The following is a 21,853-nucleotide window of genomic DNA, read 5'->3' on the forward strand; positions in this document are numbered from 1 at the left end:
ATACCTGGACTAAATCAACCTGGCTTTGTCTGTGGCTACGGTGCTATGCTTCTGTTTGAAAAAGGTATCCACGGTGGCTGTCAACAGAGAGAAAAGACATCCTATGTTTCTGTTTCTTAAAAAATAACAACAACCCAGCACCTTAATACAGTACTTGTTTTGTATTTCAGGCACTCTGGACAAATTTAGTGCTTAGTACACAGATAGGGGTGCAAAACACTTTGAAAACAAAAATAACTGGCTCTTTCTTTTTTAAACATAGTGCATGCCGCTTTGTGGAGGATTTCTTCAAAAAGTGAGCTAAAAATTGTGGGATAATGATTAAGTCTTTCATACCCCCCCCAATTTTTAAATATGGGGGGAAGGTCGTCCCCCCCCCCACGACACTCTTCCTTTTGCTTTGGGATGGGGAAAGGGGAAATGTCACTCACAGGAACGAGACAGAAATTTGTTTCGGTCCGCCATGTCTATGAGAAAGTAGCTTGCACTTCTTGAATCAATACACCAAGACAATCATACAAGACAATCATTTATTCAAAAATGGGATATGTATAAAAGTTACTTACAGAAATATAATAGTGGCACAATATCTATGGCAGCATTTGAATGACCCTTGTTTAAAGTAATTGTTAAGAAATAAGGTAATGAGTACAAACTGTTGTAAGAAGGTATTACAAAATACAGAAAGAGTAAGGTGATCACGTTAAGTACATTCAACGCTAGAAAGAAAGTTTACATTGGGAAATGATAGGAAGTCCATTTTCTGTTAGTAAAAAGATAGGAAAAAAGAGATTGTATAAATTGAAACTAAGTTTAACTTTTGTGAATCCAAAGAAGAGTATTAATGCACGGTTGTTTTCATTTTTGTCGAATTAAGGGTCTGCATATTGTGTATATTATGTACGTTATTTATGAATTTCAATAAAGTTATGGTTTTTTAAAAAATCAATACGCCGTTCACGCTTTTCTGAATTCCACGATAGGCTTCTCCAACCATTCAGATTACAGAAGAGCATGCATGTAAACGCCTACGTCTGTGAACATAACAGAATGCATTGCAATACACAAAAAGGTGAACATTGTTCAAGCTGCATACCAGAAAAAAAGTGCTCGTTGGGAGAAGGATGTACATGACGAATCTTCCAGAGGATTTAATTTTTAAAAAATCACAAACTGCTGTGGAAATGAAATGAAGATTTTTTGGGGGGTTTGGGGTTTGGGAGGGGAGCAGGATGAGAAACAACCAGAATTGACAGGTCCCACCCCCTCTCAGCCCTAACCTCTAGGCAGAGACCAGCCTCGGTATTGGTGGCCCCAGAAAAGCATGAAGGTACGGGCGGTGGGAAAAGCAAGTATATATAGGTATTAAAAACCACACGCAATGAAAGCACAGATATGGTTAAGGTGCTGAGGAAGACGAACCGCAGCAGCAGCAGCGAGAGAGAAGCTGCCATCGCTGTAGTAGTGGAGGCCTGGGTGAGCAGCTGGCTTGCATTTAGCAGCTGCCGTGGTCTCAGCCGAGGGAGGGGGCTGCAGCTGCGCGCTGGCCATGAATAGCCAGAGTGGTGTGCCGGCTGGCGAGGCTGGGGTGTCAGGCTGGGATTCTGAAAGGGAGTGGGGAGGTGGGGGTGGCTGGCTTTGTGAAAGGTTTCCTAGCCCAGCAGGGAGGCTGCAGTCCTTTGACTTCTGGGTTATTTGTTCCCAATGAGGCTTTTCAGTGGGGCATGGGGGACGGAAGGGTTAATGGCAAAGGGGAACATGGGGTGGTGGTGGTGTCATCGCATGGCCTAAAAGGTGAGAACTGAGTTGTAACACACACACACACACACACACACACACACACACACACACACACACCTGTTTGTGTAGATGGCATGGCAAAGTTGCTGTTTTTTGCTGCCCTGGAGGGGGAAAGGGGAAAAAAACCCCACCTCCAAACAAACAGCTGGAGCCAAAGGATTTTGCTACAGGTGCCTGAGCAGAAGCTTTTGAAGAGGATGCAGATGCTGTTGCCCAAGTGATGATTAAGATGGCCAGGTGGAGGAGGAGGAGGAGGAGAAGGGGGCTCCTGCAGCTTTTAATAGCAGTGCAGAAGAAGGAATTTCAGCAGGTGTACCTGTTTAAATTCCCTCTTCTGCACAGCTATTAACCATTCCTCTTTCACAGCTGCCCCCCCTCTTCCTTGTGATCTCAGCAATCACTCCTAACAGCAGAGTACCAAAAAAAGGGGGGGGAAATGAAGCAGAACTACTAACAAATTATTAAACTATTCAGAGGGAACCCTGAGGTTTGCGCATGTGTAGATGACGCCCCCCGCCCTCCAACCCAGAAAAAGACCTTGCTCCCCGATGCTCGGTGGATGTCGCGGAAAGTTGAGCATCAGTTGGGGCCGTCTCGCTGAAGCCCAGTATTCTGATGAGAGTTGCGATTCAGCCACAACCAGATGTTCTTGGGATGACAAATGTGTAAGAGGACACTTTGCCATGCAAGGGACACCTGATGAAATTCCTTCTTGGACACAATTATTAATTCCTTCCAGCAGCCCCTTAGAGACCAACTAAGTTTGTCATAGGGACCCAGGTGGCGCTGTGGGTTAAACCACAGAGTCTAGGGCTTGCTGATCAGAAGGTCGGCGGTTCGAATCCCTGCAATGGGGTGAGCTCCCGTTGCTCAATCCCAGCTCCTGCCAACCTAGCAGTTCAAAAGCACATCAAAGTGCAAGTAGATAAATAGGGACCGCTCCGGCGGGAAGGTAAACGGCATTTCCGTGCGCTGCTCCGGTTCGCCAGAAGCAGCTTTGTCATGCTGGCCACATGACCCGGAAGCTGCCTGCAGACAAACGCTGGCTCCCTCGGCCTATAGAGCAAGATGAGCACCGCAACCCCAGAGTTGGACATGACTGGACCTGATGGTCAGGGGGCCCTTTACCTTTAAGTTTGTCATTGGTATGAGTATGCCAATGACAAACTTAGTTGGTCTCTAAGGTGCTGCTGGAAGGAATTTATTTTGTTTCGGCTACGTCAGGCCAACCTGGCTACCTACCTGTAACAATTATTAATGTGGGCAGAAGACTTGCCTTCATTTGGCCTCAGCTTTCCCATCACTGGCACAGTATTTAGCATAAGACCAGGAAAAGCTAGGTTCAGATACCCAGTCAATTCATTTAGCCAATCGTGGACTTTCGGTCTAACCTACCTCACAGGGCTGTGCATCGCCATGTGCTTCTTGAATGAAGAAATAAAATATATACAGTACAGTGATGCACGTGGATGATAGGTGATGAACAGAAACGGAACCCAGACAAGATGGAGGTGCTCCGGGTTAGGAGAGTGATGGACTCCAGAATAGGGATTCAGCTTGTTTTGAACAGGATACTGACATTTCCTTTTTAAAATCAGGTGTGTTGCTTTGGAGAACTCTGATCTAGAAGCCGAGACGGTCACTGTGGCCAGCTGTTGTCTTTGCTCGCACCCTGAGACATATCTTGGTTATGTCGAGATTGGATTACTACAATGCGTTCCTACCTTCTAAAGCAGGCATAGGCAAACTCGGCCCTCCAGATGTTTTGGGATTACAACTCCCATGATCCCTAGCTAGTGGTCAGGGATGATGGGAACTGTAGTCCCAAAACATCTGGAGGGCCACGTTTTGCCTATGCCTGTTCTGAAGTGTCTTTGGAAAGGCAAGGATGTTAATGGGCACTTACCCAGGTGATACGTTTATTTCTATTATTCAACAGCTCCACTGGGTGCCAAATTGTTTCTGGGTATGATCCAAAGATTTGACTGGATTAAATATTTGTATGCCACTTTCCCGACAACACAGTTGACCTCAAAACAGTTCGTGACAACAGCGGAGCATTAGAAAGATACATTTTTTCCATCAATATAATATCACAGATCCATTACCGGAGAAGCAAAAACAGTTTAGTGCTGTTCAATAGAACCACATAACTCAAAAAGAGTTTATCAGAAAATGGTGCTGAGCACCAGCTGAATTTGATGACCTTTTAAGGCAACCTTTGAAACTCTGAATCAGGAAAGGGCAGAATCAAAGATCTGAGTTCCTCTGAACATGTTCTAAGTCTAGGAATTGATTTTCAGTACCAGTCTTAGGAAACTAGCAGGCTGCATTATACTGAGCCAGGCCATGGTCCATCTAGCTTTGGACGGTCTACAGACTGGCAGTGGTTCTCCAGAACTTCAGAAGGCTCCTCTCTCCCAGTCCTACCTGAAGATGCTGGGGACGGAACCAGGGACCTTCTGCAGTGCAGATACTCTACCACAGAGCTCTTGCAATCCTTTCACACAAAAGTCCAAAACCCGGTAACTCCAAGCTTTCTTCATTTTAGCATCCAATGAGCCCTTCCAGACTCCTGGAGGCTGCTGTCGTTTTGCAAGTGTATTATGCGACAGCATGCCATTGACACAGGAATAGTGCATTAGATTTATACTGGACATTTTTGCACACCATCCCGCTTTAAGAGTTATCCTACGATGCTTCGCCAATGTTTCCGCAATACTGTCATCTCGAGGGGAACTCTTGCGCTATATAGAGCAAGGAAAGTGGGGCAAAACCACCCCCAGACCATGGTTGGTATAGAAACTTGCGGGATTTCAGCAAGGAGTTACAGGACACGCACTGGTGGGAAACAAAACAGTACGCCCACCGGGAAACTCTTGAAAGTGCAAGCAAACTGGAAGTGGAGTCTCATGTAATTGCCCCGACACCATCATCAACGCAAATAATCATGAATGCAGAATAGAAAGGACCTCTGGAGGGGTCCTAATTTAAGGGTGAAAAGCCTTGTCAGTCTACATGCAAAAAACCTACCATTCTGACCTGCATTGTGTTCACCCTGCCATTAGAAGAGTTTGGATTTGATATCCCACTTTATCACTACCCGGAAGGAGTCTCAATATGGCTAACATTCTCCTTTCCCTTCCTCCCCCACAACAAACCTTCTGTGAGGTGAGTGGGGCTGAGAGACTTCAGAGAAGTGTGACTAGCCCAAGGTGACCCAGCAGCTGCATGTGGAGGAGTGGAGACGCGAACCCGGTTCCCCAGATTACGAGTCTACCGCTCTTAACCACTATGCCACACTGGCACAGGTGCAAGATACCTGACAGACCATCTCCTCTTGGACCAGGTTGCCCGCTCCTGAAGGTGTACTTCAGACCCCCTTCTCTGTGAGCCACCTATTGCTGAAGCATGATTGGTAGGGATGTGCAAGAAAGAGAAAGAAATTATTGCTGGCTGTGCCCTGATTTTTGGATTACCCTACCCAGAAAGATCTGATTGGCCCTCATTGTTTTTCTCGGACTGGCTAAGACCTTCCAGTTTTTATCTAAGCCACTCCGAGCCATGCAAGGGCAGATGTTATTTGTGGGTGGCATTTGACTACTCAGCGCAGACCCACTGAAAGTAATGAGCATGACTAAGTTCGGACCATTCCATTTCTATTGGTCTATTCTGATCAAAGCTTAGTTGACCGCTACCCTAAATAAATGCACACTGGAGACTTAAGGGCAGATGTTTTAGACTACAGTGCCCATCAGCCTTGGGGAGAGGCTTAAAAGGCCTTAAGGTGCATGGGCTATACAGACTAGTGTGTCAGTTCCTGTAGAAACTAGCCTACTGTACAAAGGTACTTCTATCATTGCTTTCTCAATCTGGCCTCTGGCCCCTAGACAACTCTAGCATGTGGCCCCCAGGAGGCTGCTTAGAAAGGGATGCGGCCCTTCGACTGTAAAAGATGCTCTCCTAAAACAGCATTGATTTGTATGACTCTTTTGGACTTTTGTGGTCCACCACAGAAGGTTCAGGGTAGGGTCCAATCCTGCTGGATCTGTGTGCCAAACAGTCAAGGAGAACAATGCAGTATAATGTGCTGAAGACTCCCAGCGGTTGATCACACAGCCTACCTCCTCAAACACAAGCCAGGCTTTCACTCTGGCTGAGACTATTCCACCTCTGCACTTTTTTTGAAAGGACCAGGCTGCAAACCTGCGTTGACTTACTAGGGAGATGGACCAGCTGAACTCTGTGGATGTGCCTCTCCAGAGTTGACATCGAGGGTTTGGCACAACGGAGGACCCAAATCCCCAGCACACCCGCTCCTTCTCTTTGCCATTGCATTGCAACCTGCCCATAATTCCATCTTCCTCCTGCTCTAGCCAGAGGAGATGAGGAAGGTGAGAAAGGGCTACTGGTTGCTACCACCAGCAAATTGCTCATTGGCTCCATCTGGCAAGCAGGCAGATGGAAGCAACAAGGCAGTAGAACAGCAGCAGCGGCAGCAGCAGCAGCAGCTGGCACTCATTACACTGAGAGGGTGGGCTCACTGAGCAAGGAGGGGCCATTGAGGGTGTCTTGCTCAAGCCCCCTCCTCCAAAACTAGGACTGGGTTATTACTCACTGCAAATCAGAGTTACCTCAGGCCATGCACTAAACGTTGCTACAATTTGGTAAGCAGGGTGGGAAAAGGACATTCCTGTCTCATTAGGATCATTTTCTAATTTATTAGGCCAAGGCCCTCTTTGGAATGACAAGTATACTTCTGCCAAAATGATAAACTTTGCAGTTTGTTGGGGCTCCAAAATACTTTGTGGGCTTCCTCCACTGACTGACCTTATTTGACATAGTGTGATATTCCCACTGTAATTCCCCTTATAAAGGCCATACTCAGGAGCATGCTTACTTGGGAGTAAGCCTTATTATTGCACCAAAGGCCTTTCCTCCAATTCCTACTTTTCCTGCGGTGGGAGTTCCGCTGCTGGAATACTCTGAAGGCTCGACTCTTAAAAAATTCAGATTAACAACAGTGAAACGAATGTCGCTGGGGTTTAGAGGAGATCCGGGATCCAAAAATGTCTGGTTCGGGAGCCGATCCTAAGGACCCTTGCGAGAGAAGTTCTCGAGCAGGGGTGCCAACTTGAATAAAATATTGGGGTGGGCACATAATTGACCACAAGACGTGATTCCAACATGCCATTTGAATGGCAATGCCCATCAACTTTAAGGGGCCCCGGCCCGGCCCGCTGAAATACTAGTGTGAACGAAGGGACCACAACACCTTGTTAGGTATAAAGAAGCTTAGGATCGCGTTGCGCGCGCCACGCAACCATCAGCGCGAAAGGCTCTACCTGCACGCACGCGCGGGAAATGAGAAAAAAAGAGAAAAGAGGGCAGCCACTTTTCCTTCTTGCTCCCTAGTTCGCGGGCGGCGGCGCGAGCCGACGTGCCGGGCTCAAGAAGGCACACGCCCGATCCGCACCCCCGTGCAGCCGCGCACGTGCTGGGTCGGGCCCGGCCCACGCGCAACAAGTGGCTTGCGCAACAGCCCGCCGCGGGGCGGACGGCGAGCTGCAGGTCGGCGGCTGCGGCGCCTCCGACGGCTCGCTGGGAACCGCGCACGCTCCGGCGTCCCCGCCTTGGCCCGGCCTTGCCGCTCGCTCGCTCGCCCAGCCCTTTCGGGAGCCGCGTGGCCACACCCGCCCGCCGCCGCCTCCTCCCCCTCCCCGGACCCTCCCCCCTCATGAATATGAAGGCAGTGGCGCCGCCGTCTAATGGGCAATGAAGCTGTCACTCCGGCACCTACTTGTTGGCTGTTCGCGCAGCAGAGGCGCACAGAGGAGCGAGCGCAGTGGCTAGGCTGAGCTGCCGGCGGACCCGCGCTTCCCTCTGGCTGCCGCTGCGGCTGCAGGAGCGCGCCAGGCGCCCGCCAGGATCTGCCCTGCCTCGTCCGTCAGCCCGGGGCTTTGGGGATAAGGAGCGGCGGCGGCGATCTGCAGGCTCCGGCCGGAGCTCTCCACCTTGCGCGCGGCGCCCGCCCTGCTGCCCTTCCCGCCGCCGATGCTCCGAGCAGCGGCCGGTCGATGGATTGTCTTCCCTGATCGACGGCGTTCAGCTCGGGGTAGCAGGCATGCTGGATTCTGGCAGGCGGCACTGGGTTCTCCTCGCGGCGGCGCTTAGGCTGTGGCTGCTTCTAACTTTATGGGTGCAGGTAAAACAACGCGGTCTCTATCTTTTGGGGGGCGTCGTTGCTGTCTTGCAAATAAATAGGAACAACGGGAAAGGGGTAGGGGAGCGGAGAAGACCTTTATCGCAGCGCCCGCCTTACCTTTTTTCTTCAGCCGCCTGTGCTGCAGCGGGGATTGCCTTTTGGATAATATTTTTCCCCCTAAGAGTGGCAATCTGGAGCGCACCCTTTTTGCGAAACTTAAGCCCGATCTCGCTTAAGGCGAAGAGGAGAGAGAGATTGGAGAGCGTGGCTTCTGCTGCAGATCTCCGCCAGCCTCCCTTTCCAAACGCGTCGCTTCCAAGCCGGTGTGTTTGCTTTGGAAGAGCGCAGGCAAAGTTGCCGTGTGCAATGTTTGCATGGAGAATTTCGCTCCTCTTCTCTCTCCAATTATGATTTATAATCCATTTATCTGCTCACCCGCGGAACGCTTTCTTCTTCTTTTAACAGAAAACAAAACCGGTTTGCATAGCTCGGCTGGTCACCCTTAAGGCTTTGCGGTATGAATCCCAAATTATTTTATTTGGGAGTTGCTTATTTCAGTTGCAAATGGGAACATTCTGCAGTTCCCTTGCACGGCTTTTGAATGTTTTCCTTCTCTCTATTGCCACAGCTAGCCGGAATTGCGGCACCGTGTCCCCCCCCCCCCAAATAGCTCTCGATCTCATCTTTTAATAGCACCGTCTAGTTGTGATAGTTTTTCGGGAAGACTTGCTTTGCCGTAGGAAACTCCAGAGTGGCTTGCTGGCTTGTAATTCTCCGCGCACTTTTTCTTCCCAAGACACTGTAGTAATGAGGTTGTATGTGTCTGTCACCCCCCCCCCCTTTCCTTCCCTCTCCCTTATTTTTAGGTGTCCCAGTCCACGGGCTATTTCGAGCTGCAGATTAACTCGGTGAAGAATGTAAACGGAGAATTGTTGAATGGGGAGTGTTGTGATGGCATGAAAAAGCCCCAGAACCTGGACTGCGCGCGGGACGAGTGCGACACTTACGTGAAAGTCTGCTTAAAGGAGTATCAAGCCAAAATCACGACCACTGGAGCATGCAGCTACGGCTCCGGATCTACTCCTGTTCTCGGTGGAAATACTTTTTATCTCAACAACCGCAATTTTCATCAGGGGAAAAGTCACGACATGGGCAGGATTGCTATCCCTTTTCAGTTTGCGTGGCCGGTAGGTCAACTTTCCTTTTAAAAATATATACATATAAAAATGTGCGCGCGTGTGTGGAGATATGCCTATTGTTTAATGGTGAGCAAAAGTGGTTTTGTGCACGGTATATAGGCTATGCGCTGAATGGTGTTTGGTGGGGGGAAGAATTAGTTGGATGACCTTCCCTTTTGTGGCTAGCTGCATTCTGTAACTTGAGGTGGTTTTCCTTCCGCCCTCTGTGGTTTTATGTGAAGTGCAGGCAGGGACTGGCTCAACTTGAATCGCGGTTCATTGCTTGGAAAATGCGAGGCGTTTTATTATAACTGACAGACGAGAGGCGCGCACTGATCGTTTTCTCTCGGCTGCTCCCCCGGAAAGGAGAAAGAGGAGCGGTTGTTTGTTTCCTGGGGGTGGGAGAGAGCAACCTCGATGCCACTAGGCTTACATTATGGATTTGCAAGGAGGGCTTTCTAAGAGCAGCGACAGACTGTAGCAGACAAGTGACTTGCACAGCGCGAATGTGCAAGGATGTGGCAGCTGGTGGTGCAAATGGCTGGTTATTTACTGGGAGCGGGGGAATCGGGCAGTGGAGGTTTTTTCAGGGAGCCCCAGGTGTTGGGGATAATGAACTCCTAGCAGCGTGTTGCATGGAAAGTAGGGGGGGGGGGACGATTCTGCCTAATAAAAAAACCTGGGAAAGGGCACACCCAGAGGCATCTCCTCATAGGGGCGTGCCTGCTCCTCATAGGATCAACTGCGAGCGGCGGGGAGGAGGAAGTGCGTTGCGTGACAGCCTCCTCCCCGCGCTTTGCAAGATCCAGGTGTGAGCGGCCGAGGCTGTGCAGAGAGGGTGGGGTGCTGTAGATGCGAAGGTGCTGTTGGCTTGCATGGGCTTTGATCCACACCCTTGGGTGTTCGAGGCACAAGGCGCTGCTGCTGCTGCGAACTCGTTAGTTAATTTGTTTTCTTTAAAAAAAGGGGAGGGGAATGCTGTAAGCAATTCCCGCCCGCTGTCCCCCCAAAATGGGGCGTGTATGTATTTTGCAAAATAAAAATAAAATAAAATGGTACCTTCTCCAGCAGGGGGCGCGTGCGGCCAGCCTTGCGCTCGTGCAGTTTAATTACATAGAATACATGCGTATGTAAAATGCACAACACCATCCCGCTCTCTCAATGCAATGCCTAGAGAACATTAGGGCGGGTGTGTGTGTGGAAAAGTGTGCCGGCAGGGCGTGGAAAGAGGCGGCGGCGGCGGCGGTTTCGCAGTGCAAAGCAGCTGCGCTTTAGCCCCGGGCTACGGGGAAGCGCGGGGCGCGCGTGCTGCTGCTCGCTTAGGGCGCGAGCGGCTTGGCTCCTGGGACCAGACCTGGCGGGGAGGGCGGGGGCGTGGCGGGAATGGCTCGCCCGCCTGGCGCGCGCCTCGGCAGCGACCGTTGGAGCGGGGAGGGCGCGAGAGGGAGCCGCCAGCTTCTCCCTCCTCTCTCTCTCCCTCCCTCTCCTCCTCCTCCCCCTCGCAGGCTCTGGGTTCAAGTAGTGCGCGTCGCAGTAGGGCGCACTTCTCTGAGGGAGGAATTCCGCGGAGAGGGCAAGGCATCTCTTCTCAACTTGGGGTCTTTCCAAAATGCATCCCTCCATGCCCAAAGTTTGAACTTTTGCCCATGAAAACCACATGCAGCTGCCCCTGCCTTCTGAATTTTTTTTTTTAATAGGAGCAAGCAGAGAGTGAGGTCATGGCGCAGTGTGGTGACCTACAAATGTAAACTTGGGGTGGGGTGAACCTGTTGACATTGACACGCTACTGACAGACTTAGGGCTGTTAGTCGCACGCAGGCCTGGTGTCTCTGAGCAAGTGCAGAGTGAATTGTGTCTGAAACGACTGCGAGAAGCTCGCTTTCTTCAGACGTTGGGTGGCAGGTGGAGGATGCGACCTGAGAATTTGTCTGAGGCTGCAGGTCTCCTTTTTATTTATCTTAAGCCTGGATTGGATCTGCTAAGTTTATCCATATGCACACAGCTGGGGTGCCCCCCCCCCAATTTCTTCCTGTCAGAGGCCTGTGACTGACAGAAAACATCCTTCAGTCAAACAGCTGCTATTATTGCCATGGTGTGTGATTAAGAGAGGTTATTCTGATCCGGTGAACTTTGAAGTTTTCGCCATTAAATTACCAGAATTTTGGAGGTAGAAGTTTGGCATATTTTATTTTGTGTTTATAAAATTGTGTCCCCTTTTAAATCTCTATCTGGTCTAAATGGGCAGACCATGTGAAAGCTCATGAGGCCACCAACTTGCTGAGGCAGGTTTGGGCCTGGTCAATACCACATGGACACAACCTTGGGTTCCACAATTGAAGGAAAGTGGGGCTAAAATATTAGTAAGCGTTGTTCATGTGCGACTCGGAGATTTACTGTGTCTTCCACCAAAAGTCCGCATATCAAGTACAGAGCAACTGTATGGGGGTTTTTTCATCGACATTTTCAGCCTTTCAACAGCTGTGTGATAGTCCTTTTCTCATCAGCTGGTGCAAACATGTGTCAGTCAAATAGACCCAAGGAAATACTGGTAGTCATGTAGCTTGGTCTTCTCTTGCTGTGTCCACAGGATGACATCGCAACTCCACAGTAGCAGGTAATAGAACAAGGTGTGTCCTGTGTGCTACGAAAAGGAGTTGTCTAAAACATGGTGGTTGATCTTTAGAAGAGCTCTGGAATGGATTCCTCTGGACTCTTATAGTACATAACTGTTAGCAGTAAGCTCAGCTGCCAAAGACAGACTGGTAGATGGTTTTGTATATATTGGAACACAACTTTTTCATGCTTCTAGATACTGTAGAAGTATGTTCTGTTACTATGAGAATTTGCTTTGCAGACTCTGGGGTTCGGAGTTAGGCAACTAAGTGTTGTGGAAGAAACTTGATGGCAAGCAGTGTTCTAATAGTTCTATTTTCTGTTTTAATTGTTAAACTGTTTTAATGGGCATATTATACATTTTAATGATGGATGTTTTATGTCTTGCACATGCTCATTATTATGCATCTTAATTATGGGCAGCTGTATTTTTCCAAGTTGGCTTTTATATGTTTGCAAACCACCTCTGTATTTCTTCTTGAAAAGAAAGATGGTATATAAATTCCAGTAGTAATGCTGTTTGTTAGGGGCTGGGCTCTGAGCTTAGAAATCTGAAGAAAGGATTGTGTATTGAGTCGTTTCAGCGCTAGCAAGTACAGACCATGCCACCTTCTGTATTCAGCAGAGTGTATGTAGTAACTTGCTCAGTCTTGTGGCAATCCTCTGGACAAACATGCAGTTGATTGAGAGCAGCGCAATCCAATATCCGTCTCCTACCCAAATATATGTTGCTGGTATTCATTTTATGATTGCCATAGTCATTCTCTTTAAAGGGTACCTGGTTGAATAAGACTCGTGGCTGGCCTTCATATTCTCAGCAGGGGATACTTAATGATACCAGAAAGCGATTCAGAATCTTCATAATTGATTGCTAAAAACAAAGAGTACAGTTTTCAAATTAATGGGAAATCCAGGTCTTTATGTGGGATAGCGCTTCCATTGCCAGGAGTTATTGCCATTTCTAATAAACCAAAATAGATGGTATTCATCCTAGCAGTTCTATTCTGTCGAATACAGTTGTGTGAATGTGATGAAAACCTGTTAGGTTCCCTGCTGCGTTAGTAGAATTGCTAAATCCACTGTGTGCCATACATGCCCTTACGAATTTTAAGAAGCTGGAGTTCGGTCAAGAGACTGAACATGTACCCCTCATGCCTCTCATGGGGGGAGTTCATGTAGCCAGGGGTGGGGGAAGCAAATATTCCCACCGAGAAAGCTCCTTATTCCCACACTCGGCAAAGTCCCATCATATTGTAAGACAGGCATAGGTTAAGAATTTCTGAGATCATCTTCCTTAGTCTTGGCTTCACCTATCCACACTGTTTATAAGCAGTAAACAGGAATATAGCTATACCTCTACAGCTCTATGGAATACCTTTGCACTGCAGTTAGTTTCTGCACATTCTCAAGAAATATCCCAGAACCTTAAGCATACCTGTTGTCTTGCTGATATCCTGTACGTATTAACTGTGTTTGTGTCTTGGAATGCACCAGTACTCTCCTGTAATAGCCCATTGAAGATTAAGCTCAGTCAGAAATCAGAGCATGTGATTTGCACTCTTGTACCTGCACACTTTGATTATGTAAGTGCCACAGGATGTCATGCTCATCGGGTCTAGGATGAATTTAGCATCGAAAGAGAAGTGTGTTGTTTAGAAGTGTTGTGTCTTTGTCGATATATGTACCTGAATATTTCAAAGTGGTGAAAATGTCTTGTTTGTCCAATCTAACTTTGCTCCTCCTCTGTATTTTTGAGGACTTTTAACAGAACTACAACTTTTACTGAGACCTCCAGGTATAGGGTGGTATATAAATTCAATAAATAATAATAAGAGTGCCCTAATTCATGATCTCCAACAGCCCCCACCATGAGTCCTCTTTTGCAAGGTGATTCAGGTGAGGAGAGGTGCAGTCTCATGTTGCTTCTGTTTCAGCCCTGCTGAAATGGAAACAAGCCCAGTTGCTCATCTTCCCAAATTTTCTGATCTCACAGAGGGCATGGGGTGTGTTTTCACCTCTTGCAGTGCTTTCCAGTAGGCACTAAGTGGCATGGATTTCTCTTCCGTCAAGGCTTGGACTGCACCACAAGCCTCAACATTTCTGCAATGCTGGCATGAAAAGGAAATACCTTTCCCAAGTGCTGTTGAATTCCTGGAGAACTTGCAGGAGGGGGTTGCCACTGTTAAGCAGTTGAGGGGTTCCTTAGAGCTCTAAATGCAACTGGTTTCCATATTTGTGTTTGTTTATATTAACATTTAGCCATTAAAGTTATATTTGTCGCTTGGTCTGTGTTGACTATGACTACAGCTATTGCAGATAAATGAGTACAGAACAGGCAGCCTCTCAGAGACCAGAGACTCAATCTCTTTGGACTACTCTGGGAAAACCGGTGTATTATTATAGCAGCTACTGCACTTCTTGTATGATTTCTGAGTTTTGTTCCCTTTATTCTTTGTAATTCAATAAGAAATATTGAAACTGCCTTTGGATCTTCTGTTTCCTTGTGCATAATGTTGCAGAAACACTTATTCCTAAACATTTGATGTATACCTTCTACCCTTTGATCTTACCCCTATTTGATTTCAAAGAGACCAGTGCTACATTTATGGTTGTAGGTCTAGTCAACAGAGTGGTATAGAACAGCATTTAATTCTTGCAAGGTGCAGCTAGCTAAAGAAAACTCCTTCAGCTTGGATAGAGAGAGCCTACCCTCTGCTCTGATGCTAAAACTATCCCAGTTAATCTATCTAAAGCACACATTTTTATCTTAATCCTGGCTTGTAAATCACCACTTGCCTGGTCACCTGTAAAAAGTATAATGCATTCAACCAGGCATATTGCTTCCCAGTTCTTTCCTTCTCCTGTCCTCCAGGCTGTTGGTATGCTACAAAATAATTTACATGGGTATAAGTTGGCAAGACACCATTATATTTGTAGGTGAGTTACTCAGTAGGCTTACTAAAAGGGTTTTATTATGTCTGAAATGTGTTTGCAATCTTCGGGGCTGTCATTCCATGCAGATTTACTTAAGGATAAGTTCCCAAGTGACACTTCCTTCAGAGATAATACATCAGGGTCAGGCTCCCAAGTTACGTACAGTATCTAGAACAGTTAACACTCAGCTATTCAGATTGTACTTAGAACTTCTATCAGCCCTAGTGAGTAGGGCCAGTAGTCAGGGATGATGGCAAATGTAGTCCTGGCTCCTTGCAATTCATTTCTGTTTTACAGCCCTGAGCAATCTGGTGCTGTTGGCACCTTTAGATAATTTATGTGCAAGTTTAAAAGCGCATGTCCCAATACTGCAGTGATCCTTGGGGGACCTAACTTCTTACTTCACTTAAATTGCAATCCTAAAAATCCCATGGATTCAGCGGAATTTATAAGTAAACATTCTTTATGTTGCACTGTTGGTGATGGTGTGCTCTTTTTCCGTTGTCATAAATCCAAAGCCTTTAGCTGTTGAAACATCTTAATCTCTTTAGAAGTTCTTAGACTGCTACCTTGGGGAACATTTTTTAGAGTGAGTCAGGTGTGGTTTGTATATGCAGCTGTCCTTTCATTACCGCTCTTCCATACTCCATGCCCTAAACTTCGTATAAAGTTTTCTTGCTTAAAAAGCTTTAGCTTTAATTGACACTTTATTAGCTACTACACAAACACTGTGGACAAACGGTTAGATAAGCAAATGACTAAAACCGGCTCTTAGAACACCACACTGTTGGTTTACTATGGTTTAAATGTGACTTGATCTAAAACCAAAGCTTTATGCTTTTTATTTTCTTGGCTTTCATAAACTTTTCAAGTGAAGTTAATGGTCCTGCAAATGGCTTATATAGTTTGAAAGCCATCTACATGGCTTCTGGTTTCATAGTTGGCACAGAACTTTACTGAATGGCTACGATGCAATCTCCTTTTAAGTTAGTTCCATACTTGACAGGCAAAGAGTTTTCTGGGAATTTCTGGACCTCAATTGCTAGGGCATGCATTTTTTTAAAAAAATGCTGTCAAGATCTTCACAAATTATACTTGAATAAAAGTTGCTATAGCAACCAGTAAATGACATGCTGCCTGATACCAGCACTTAATTAGGGTTGTTTATCCTTTACTTTGTGTAATTTGGCTTTTAACATCCTTCCTTATTGAGAGGAACCTCTTAATCTTAAGGGCATGTTCTATTTGGTATTACCTGTATTTGAGTTGGTGTTCATAATTCAGGGGGGTCTGATATATCACCAATAATTTGAATTACCCTTATCATTAGATACCCTTTTTGCAAGGGATACATCCAGCATTTGTATTGTTATCAAGGACAAGTAAAGGGTTGCTCAAGAGAACCCTTGGAGCACTTGGCTTTTAGTACTGTAAAATTCCAAGGCTTACTCTTGTAAAGGTCAGAAACGATCTTGTGTCTTGTTCCATTTAACAGGTTTCTTCAAGCCTGCACATTCCTCTTAGATCATCCATACAATAGAACACATCCTCTGACTCAGGTTAACGTGATGCTAACAGAGTGCAGGGAAGATGAAGGGGCACAAAGCCAGAGGTGCCTAAGGGGCAAGGGATAAGTTTTAACAAAGCCACATGACTCAAGCCAGCAGCATGATGCGATGCAAAGGGAGGTGGAGGTAGCATTTTACAAGTTGTCAGGTAATTTGACATGAGAGAGGATGGTGGGGTGAAAAGGGGAACCTTCTCTAGTGTGCAAAATAAAGGAGACCAATATTCTGTGTACTGTACTACGATAAACAAAACTTCACTGGTATTGTGTACAGCAATATTAATTATCACTATCTTTCCTGATAAAATCTTAAGATTGGATTTACTGTCTTTTATGGCTTTTACTTACCGGTAACCTCTGATTGGCCTTCCATTCATGATTGCCTTGTACTTTCATTCTGATGAGTAATAACTCTTTTGTGAAGTCTTTCTAGATGCATTGCATTACAGTTAATAGAAATGGGCCATAGAATAGTTTGGGTCTGCACCTCTCTTGGGTCATTTAGACAAGTGGGCACCTATCAATCACATGACATCACAATGACGACCCAAATTAACATTTTTCCTTAGTGGTATGATAGAGCCATGCCTGCAAAGGAAGATCATTTCAATTGCTGGCTTTGGTTCAGCATCAAGTGTGTGCAGATGGACATGGTTTAGGGGAAACTTTATTATGGGCCAGATTGGGACCTAGGTCTAATTTGGCTCACAGGCACGGCTATATAGTATTCATTTTTCCTTTTTCTTCCCTTTTTTATTCCTAGAGTATTTTTCTCCTGGCTGTTATTACCAGTCGGAGGGTGTCTGAGCTGTGAACCCTTTTTCTATTTACTTATCTGATGACAAAATCTTCTGATTGCATACTACTTTTTCAAATCTTCTATAAGCCATTGCCCTCTTTTTCTAGCTGCTGCAATCTCTCCCTTGAAAATTCAAATAGGTGGTGGGGCAGCAGTATTCCCTCACCAAATACCCTGTCTCAGATGTGCTTTGGCTGGGTTTCTACTAGCCTGTGAGAAACTTTATGTTCAGAGTCCTTTGACTGCTAGATTTCTCAGTCTTCAAGCTTGGCTAATGTGTCTCAACTACATGGGAACCAAATGTCAACTTTCTATGCACTTTAGCAGTTCTCTTAAATGAATGTGGACTGTTGCTTTCCAACTTCAGCACTGCTAAATATTCCATTTGAAATCAAGGGGGAAATTGATAAAAGAGCTGTTTAGCCCCCAATTTTAAACTGGCTTTATTGCAGCTCTTTGAAAAGACCTTAAATTAAGAAGATAAACATTTGTATTCTGTGCATCACAAAGAGTAGATTTCACCAGCAAAACTGAGTCCTTTTTAAGACTATAATTTCACATTTGTGGATTCTTCACAGCTTATAGATTCCTAAAAAGTGCATAGAAATTGAAAATATCTGGAGGCTTTAACTTACCTTTTGTGATCACATATTCATTATCATTTATGTTTAAAACCATCAGAATCATGATAATGAATTTCAGTGAAGGAAAAGAGCATGAATGTTCCATATTGCTAACTCTTCCATGACTCATCTCAAAAGATCACTTAATAAGAGATAACTTTTGCACATGGATAGGGCTTGGTATGAGAGAACCACAGGTCTATGAGAATATGACACACATGGTCTATAAATATGACTTTTGCAAGTCGTATCCACGTAGTAAAATTCTTGTTGCAGCTTGGAGTAATGGAGCATCCATTGGAGTTGTGTGAATCTGAACACAGAACTCTTTCAGTAGGAGCTCATGTTTTAAGTAACAGATTTGCATGTTTTCCCTGGATGGATGTGGTGGTGATGGTTGTTTATGTAAGCATCTAAATTTCTTTAGCTGCCTGGTGGCTTCTTTTCAAAATAGGAACACGTTCTCTCCTTCCAATAATAAGTAGGGATAATTGAGCTTTTCCTAAGTTTCCGTTTTCGTTGCAGCAGGCAACTCCTCATTGTAACATGGCAATTGGATATGCTGTTGTAGTTAAAGGTGTTCTGGAAATTAGAAAATGGACTCTTCTGCATAGGAATGAAAGATGGGGGTACAAAGGAAGGGATTAAATAAATTGCAACTCTCAACATGGGCACTAGTGACATCCTTTTAAGTGGGAACAGTATGGTGCTTATGCTTGCGTCCTCTTGCTGAACTTAGTGGCTTCCAGTATCACAGAAGTTACTTCATTTCCTCCCTGAAGTTTCCCATTTGTTTCTAGATTTCAAGTAGGAGTCTTCTGATGCGTCTTCATTGAAGGGCGCGTGTAGGGGAGATTTAACCCTCATCCTTGTACTGCTTTCAGGTTTTTGGAAAATGTAACTTTTAAAAGCATACACCAATAAGCTGAATTATGTCAGAAGAGTATGGAGACATTTGCAACACCTTACTAAGATCCAGTAGGATCCAGGTAGGATTGTGTACATGTATCCAGTGTACATAGGATCCAGGTAGGATTGTGTACATGCAGAAAATCGACACATTAAAATAAAGAGGTTCTGGTATTGATGAAAGAAGGGGCAAGGGTTGGTGGTGACGAGGATGAGCATTTGAGACATCAGTACATAAGCAAGGTGAAGTGTGGGAAGGTACATTAAGATACTAAATTGTAATGAAAAGAATCTGAGTAAATCAGCCATCAGTTGTATAAAGAGCCGTCTGCTTAAGTCACTTAATGTTATTCAGTATCAATAAACAAAAACTGGCTGCTCTAGACAGGTCAAAGGCAATTCAGAAATCCTGGAACTTGTTCAAGCATGTGTAAAGTATCTTTGCCAGATAGAGAAACAACAGCTGGTCCTGCACATCTGCAGTTTCAGAAGACAAAGCTTCTAGTTTGTGGTTGAGATTTGTGGCTGCTTACTGGGCACATCTACATCACGTCTAGATTCACTGAAGCTCCTTCTCTTGCATGGAATAGACTTTTTTTTTTGTCCACAGGCCATTTCCTGTAAATGGAGATCTGCTAGGCAGTCAATGCCCCCTCCCCTTCATGCATAAACTCAAGAACATAATAACATGGGAATGTGTGTCATTACATTTGTACGCTGAATTGATGATGGAAGCTTCCTGTTGAGTTCGGGTGGTAAAAAAAAGAGCACCAGTATGCTTTACATCTTTACAAGTTACTGTTTGCCATTAGTTTTGTTCCTGAAGAATCTAGACCATGGTGGGTGAACATATTTGGATTTTTTAGATCGCCTTCTTTGCTCTATATGCACTGGGTTTCTGATGTGTGCCACCCCATCTGTGTTTTTCCTGGCCATACCCTATTTGGATATTTCTGGCTTCTTTACTTGCCTTGGCATGGTTATGGTTAGATTTCCCTATGATACCGTACATCTTTAAAAAATGTTGTCTGGTATCCACACTTCTGTAAGATCAAAGGGTGTGCTTTATGGCCAGTGTTTGGATTTCTAACTGCTTTTCTTTGTAAAGTTTAGTGAATACAGAAGTACACTATCTACATGTGACTACAAAGCAGATTCAGTTGGACTTTATGACTTCTACTTTGTGCTACTGTAAATTAAATAGATTAAACTGCACCATATAAATATGTGTTAAATCCATGCAACTGTTTGAGTTGTTCTGCATTATATAATGTTTATGTAGTGCCACCTTAGGGCATTATACTACCCCGGGGGGGTTACAGTCTAAAAATAGATGCAACAGAGAAACAGAGGCAGGGGTAAACAGTAGAGAGAACTAATAGTGTATATATATTTGTAGGGTAGGCCATTATTAATCCCAATAATAGACGTGTGTTCATACACTAACAGAGCATTGGTGACTTACCAAAGGCCCCCTGTTGAGTTGATGGCAAAGATAAGGGGTGGTATTTAACAAATGTTTTACTATTGAAATTAAAGGACCTCACTTAATCATGTTCATTAATTTCAGTGGATCTTTTCTGAGCAAAACTTGAGCAGTATTCAATTAAAATTTTGACTTTGGATTGCCAGTGCGCCAATATTGCAATGCCATTATACTATACAAATTTATGGTGTGACTTTATTTGGACTACTGTATGCAATTCAGGTCGTCTCACCTCGAAAAGGATATTGTAGAGTTGGGTGGGAAAGGTTCAGAAATATGAAAGCGCAACTAAAGTGATCAAGGGAATGGAGGAACTCCGTTATGAAGGAAGGTTGCAGCGCTTGGGACTTCTTAGTTTAGAGAAAAAGCGAGTATGAGGCAACATGACAGAGAAGTTTATAAAATTATGCCTTACATGGAGAAAGTGGGGAGAGAGAGAGAGAGAGAGAGAGAGAGAGAGAGAGAAGTCTCCCTTTCTCACAGCACTAAAATTCATGGATATCCAATGTTCTCATGTTAGAAGATATGAGATATTGAAAAGAAAGTGCTTCATGCAGCATTTAGTCAAACTATGGAACTCACTCCCCCAGGAAGCAGTGATGATTTAAAATCGGTTGGGAATTTAAGGTGGTTTAAGTTGATGAAAAGAGCACACAATTTCACATTCTAGATTTTAGAAATGCAGCTGGAGAAACTTCCTGGGACCTGAGTTGCTATCAGAGTAGATACTACTGAGTTAGATGGACCAAAGGTGTGCTGCAGTACAAGACAGCATCATGTAGGCGGAAGAAATTGGAGGACTAGGGTCAGATTATGCAAAATGATCTGAAGATGTGTGAAGAGTGATATGCAATAGACCTGCAACTTGTGTGCCTTTAACTTGCACAATTGCGACTTTAGGCGCTTGGTGGCTGGCCAGTTGACACCTCACAAATTAAACACATGCAGGGCAGAGAGCTTAAAAGCTCTTTCCTTGATGGGTTTTCCTGCCTTGCTTGGTAGGCATGGTCTGCTCAGCGTGTCGGCTGCAGAAAGATAGGGATGGTCACGTGAAGGCGGTTCCAGGGTTGTTCTGAATAGACGTGGTTTGGGGTTTATGCTCGGTACCCCAGAACATAATGTCTGCACAAGTTGTGAGTCTACTGTACTCAAGTTTGGAAAATGACTCTAGTATTTATAATAGCAGAACACAAAACAAGACAGAATCCAATTAGAATGAGCACAAAATAGTGGATGAAGTTAAAATTGAAGTTCTAAGCAGCGCACATTATGGCAAGTAAACCTGGACTCATAATTTGTTTGCAAATTAACAAGTTACTAGAGACACCTTTCTAATAGAAAGCTCATTGTGCACTTTGTCTTTGCATCACACATTACTTTAACAGACACTTTGGGTAGAAATAATTAATTGGAATACTATTACGTGAATCTAATGGCCATTCATATTTATAATGTTGTTTGCTTTCTTCTCAATGATTAGAACTCTTGCTAATATACTCTCTTCATTAGATGTACAGAGGCCAATATAGTATCAAAGTATCTGTGTATGGGTAGGATTATAAACTTCATTGGCATATGAAAGAGGGTTTTTGTCAGAGTTTTTAATGTACATCATGCAATAAGACTTGCCTTCCACACTTTTTTTATTCTCTGTTTGCTTAGACCATGGAGAAAACATTACTAGCAGGCCCCCTCAATTAGTGTCTTGTTTTAGTAAACATCTGCCTTAAATATTAATA

General features: G+C 45.0%; 2 protein-coding genes across 3 annotated transcripts in view; both read left to right on the forward strand.

Moving 5' to 3' along the window:
* The window catches only part of CDCA4 (cell division cycle associated 4), a 571,510-nt gene that overhangs the window by 264,339 nt on the left and 285,318 nt on the right, over nt 1-21,853 (forward strand). The gene's annotated exons all lie outside the window — the stretch shown is intronic.
* The window catches only part of JAG2 (jagged canonical Notch ligand 2), an 87,888-nt gene continuing 73,624 nt past the window's right edge, over nt 7,590-21,853 (forward strand). For both annotated transcript variants that reach the window (XM_035104725.2, XM_035104733.2), the window contains exons 1-2: nt 7,590-8,005; nt 8,872-9,192. In XM_035104725.2, coding sequence (XP_034960616.1) covers nt 7,925-8,005; nt 8,872-9,192 — 402 coding nt within the window. In that variant the 5' untranslated portion in view covers nt 7,590-7,924. The remainder of the gene's footprint in view (nt 8,006-8,871; nt 9,193-21,853) is intronic.

The sequence above is a fragment of the Zootoca vivipara genome, chromosome 1 (genome assembly GCF_963506605.1).
Source record: "Zootoca vivipara chromosome 1, rZooViv1.1, whole genome shotgun sequence".
NCBI classification, from domain to species: domain Eukaryota; kingdom Metazoa; phylum Chordata; class Lepidosauria; order Squamata; family Lacertidae; genus Zootoca; species Zootoca vivipara.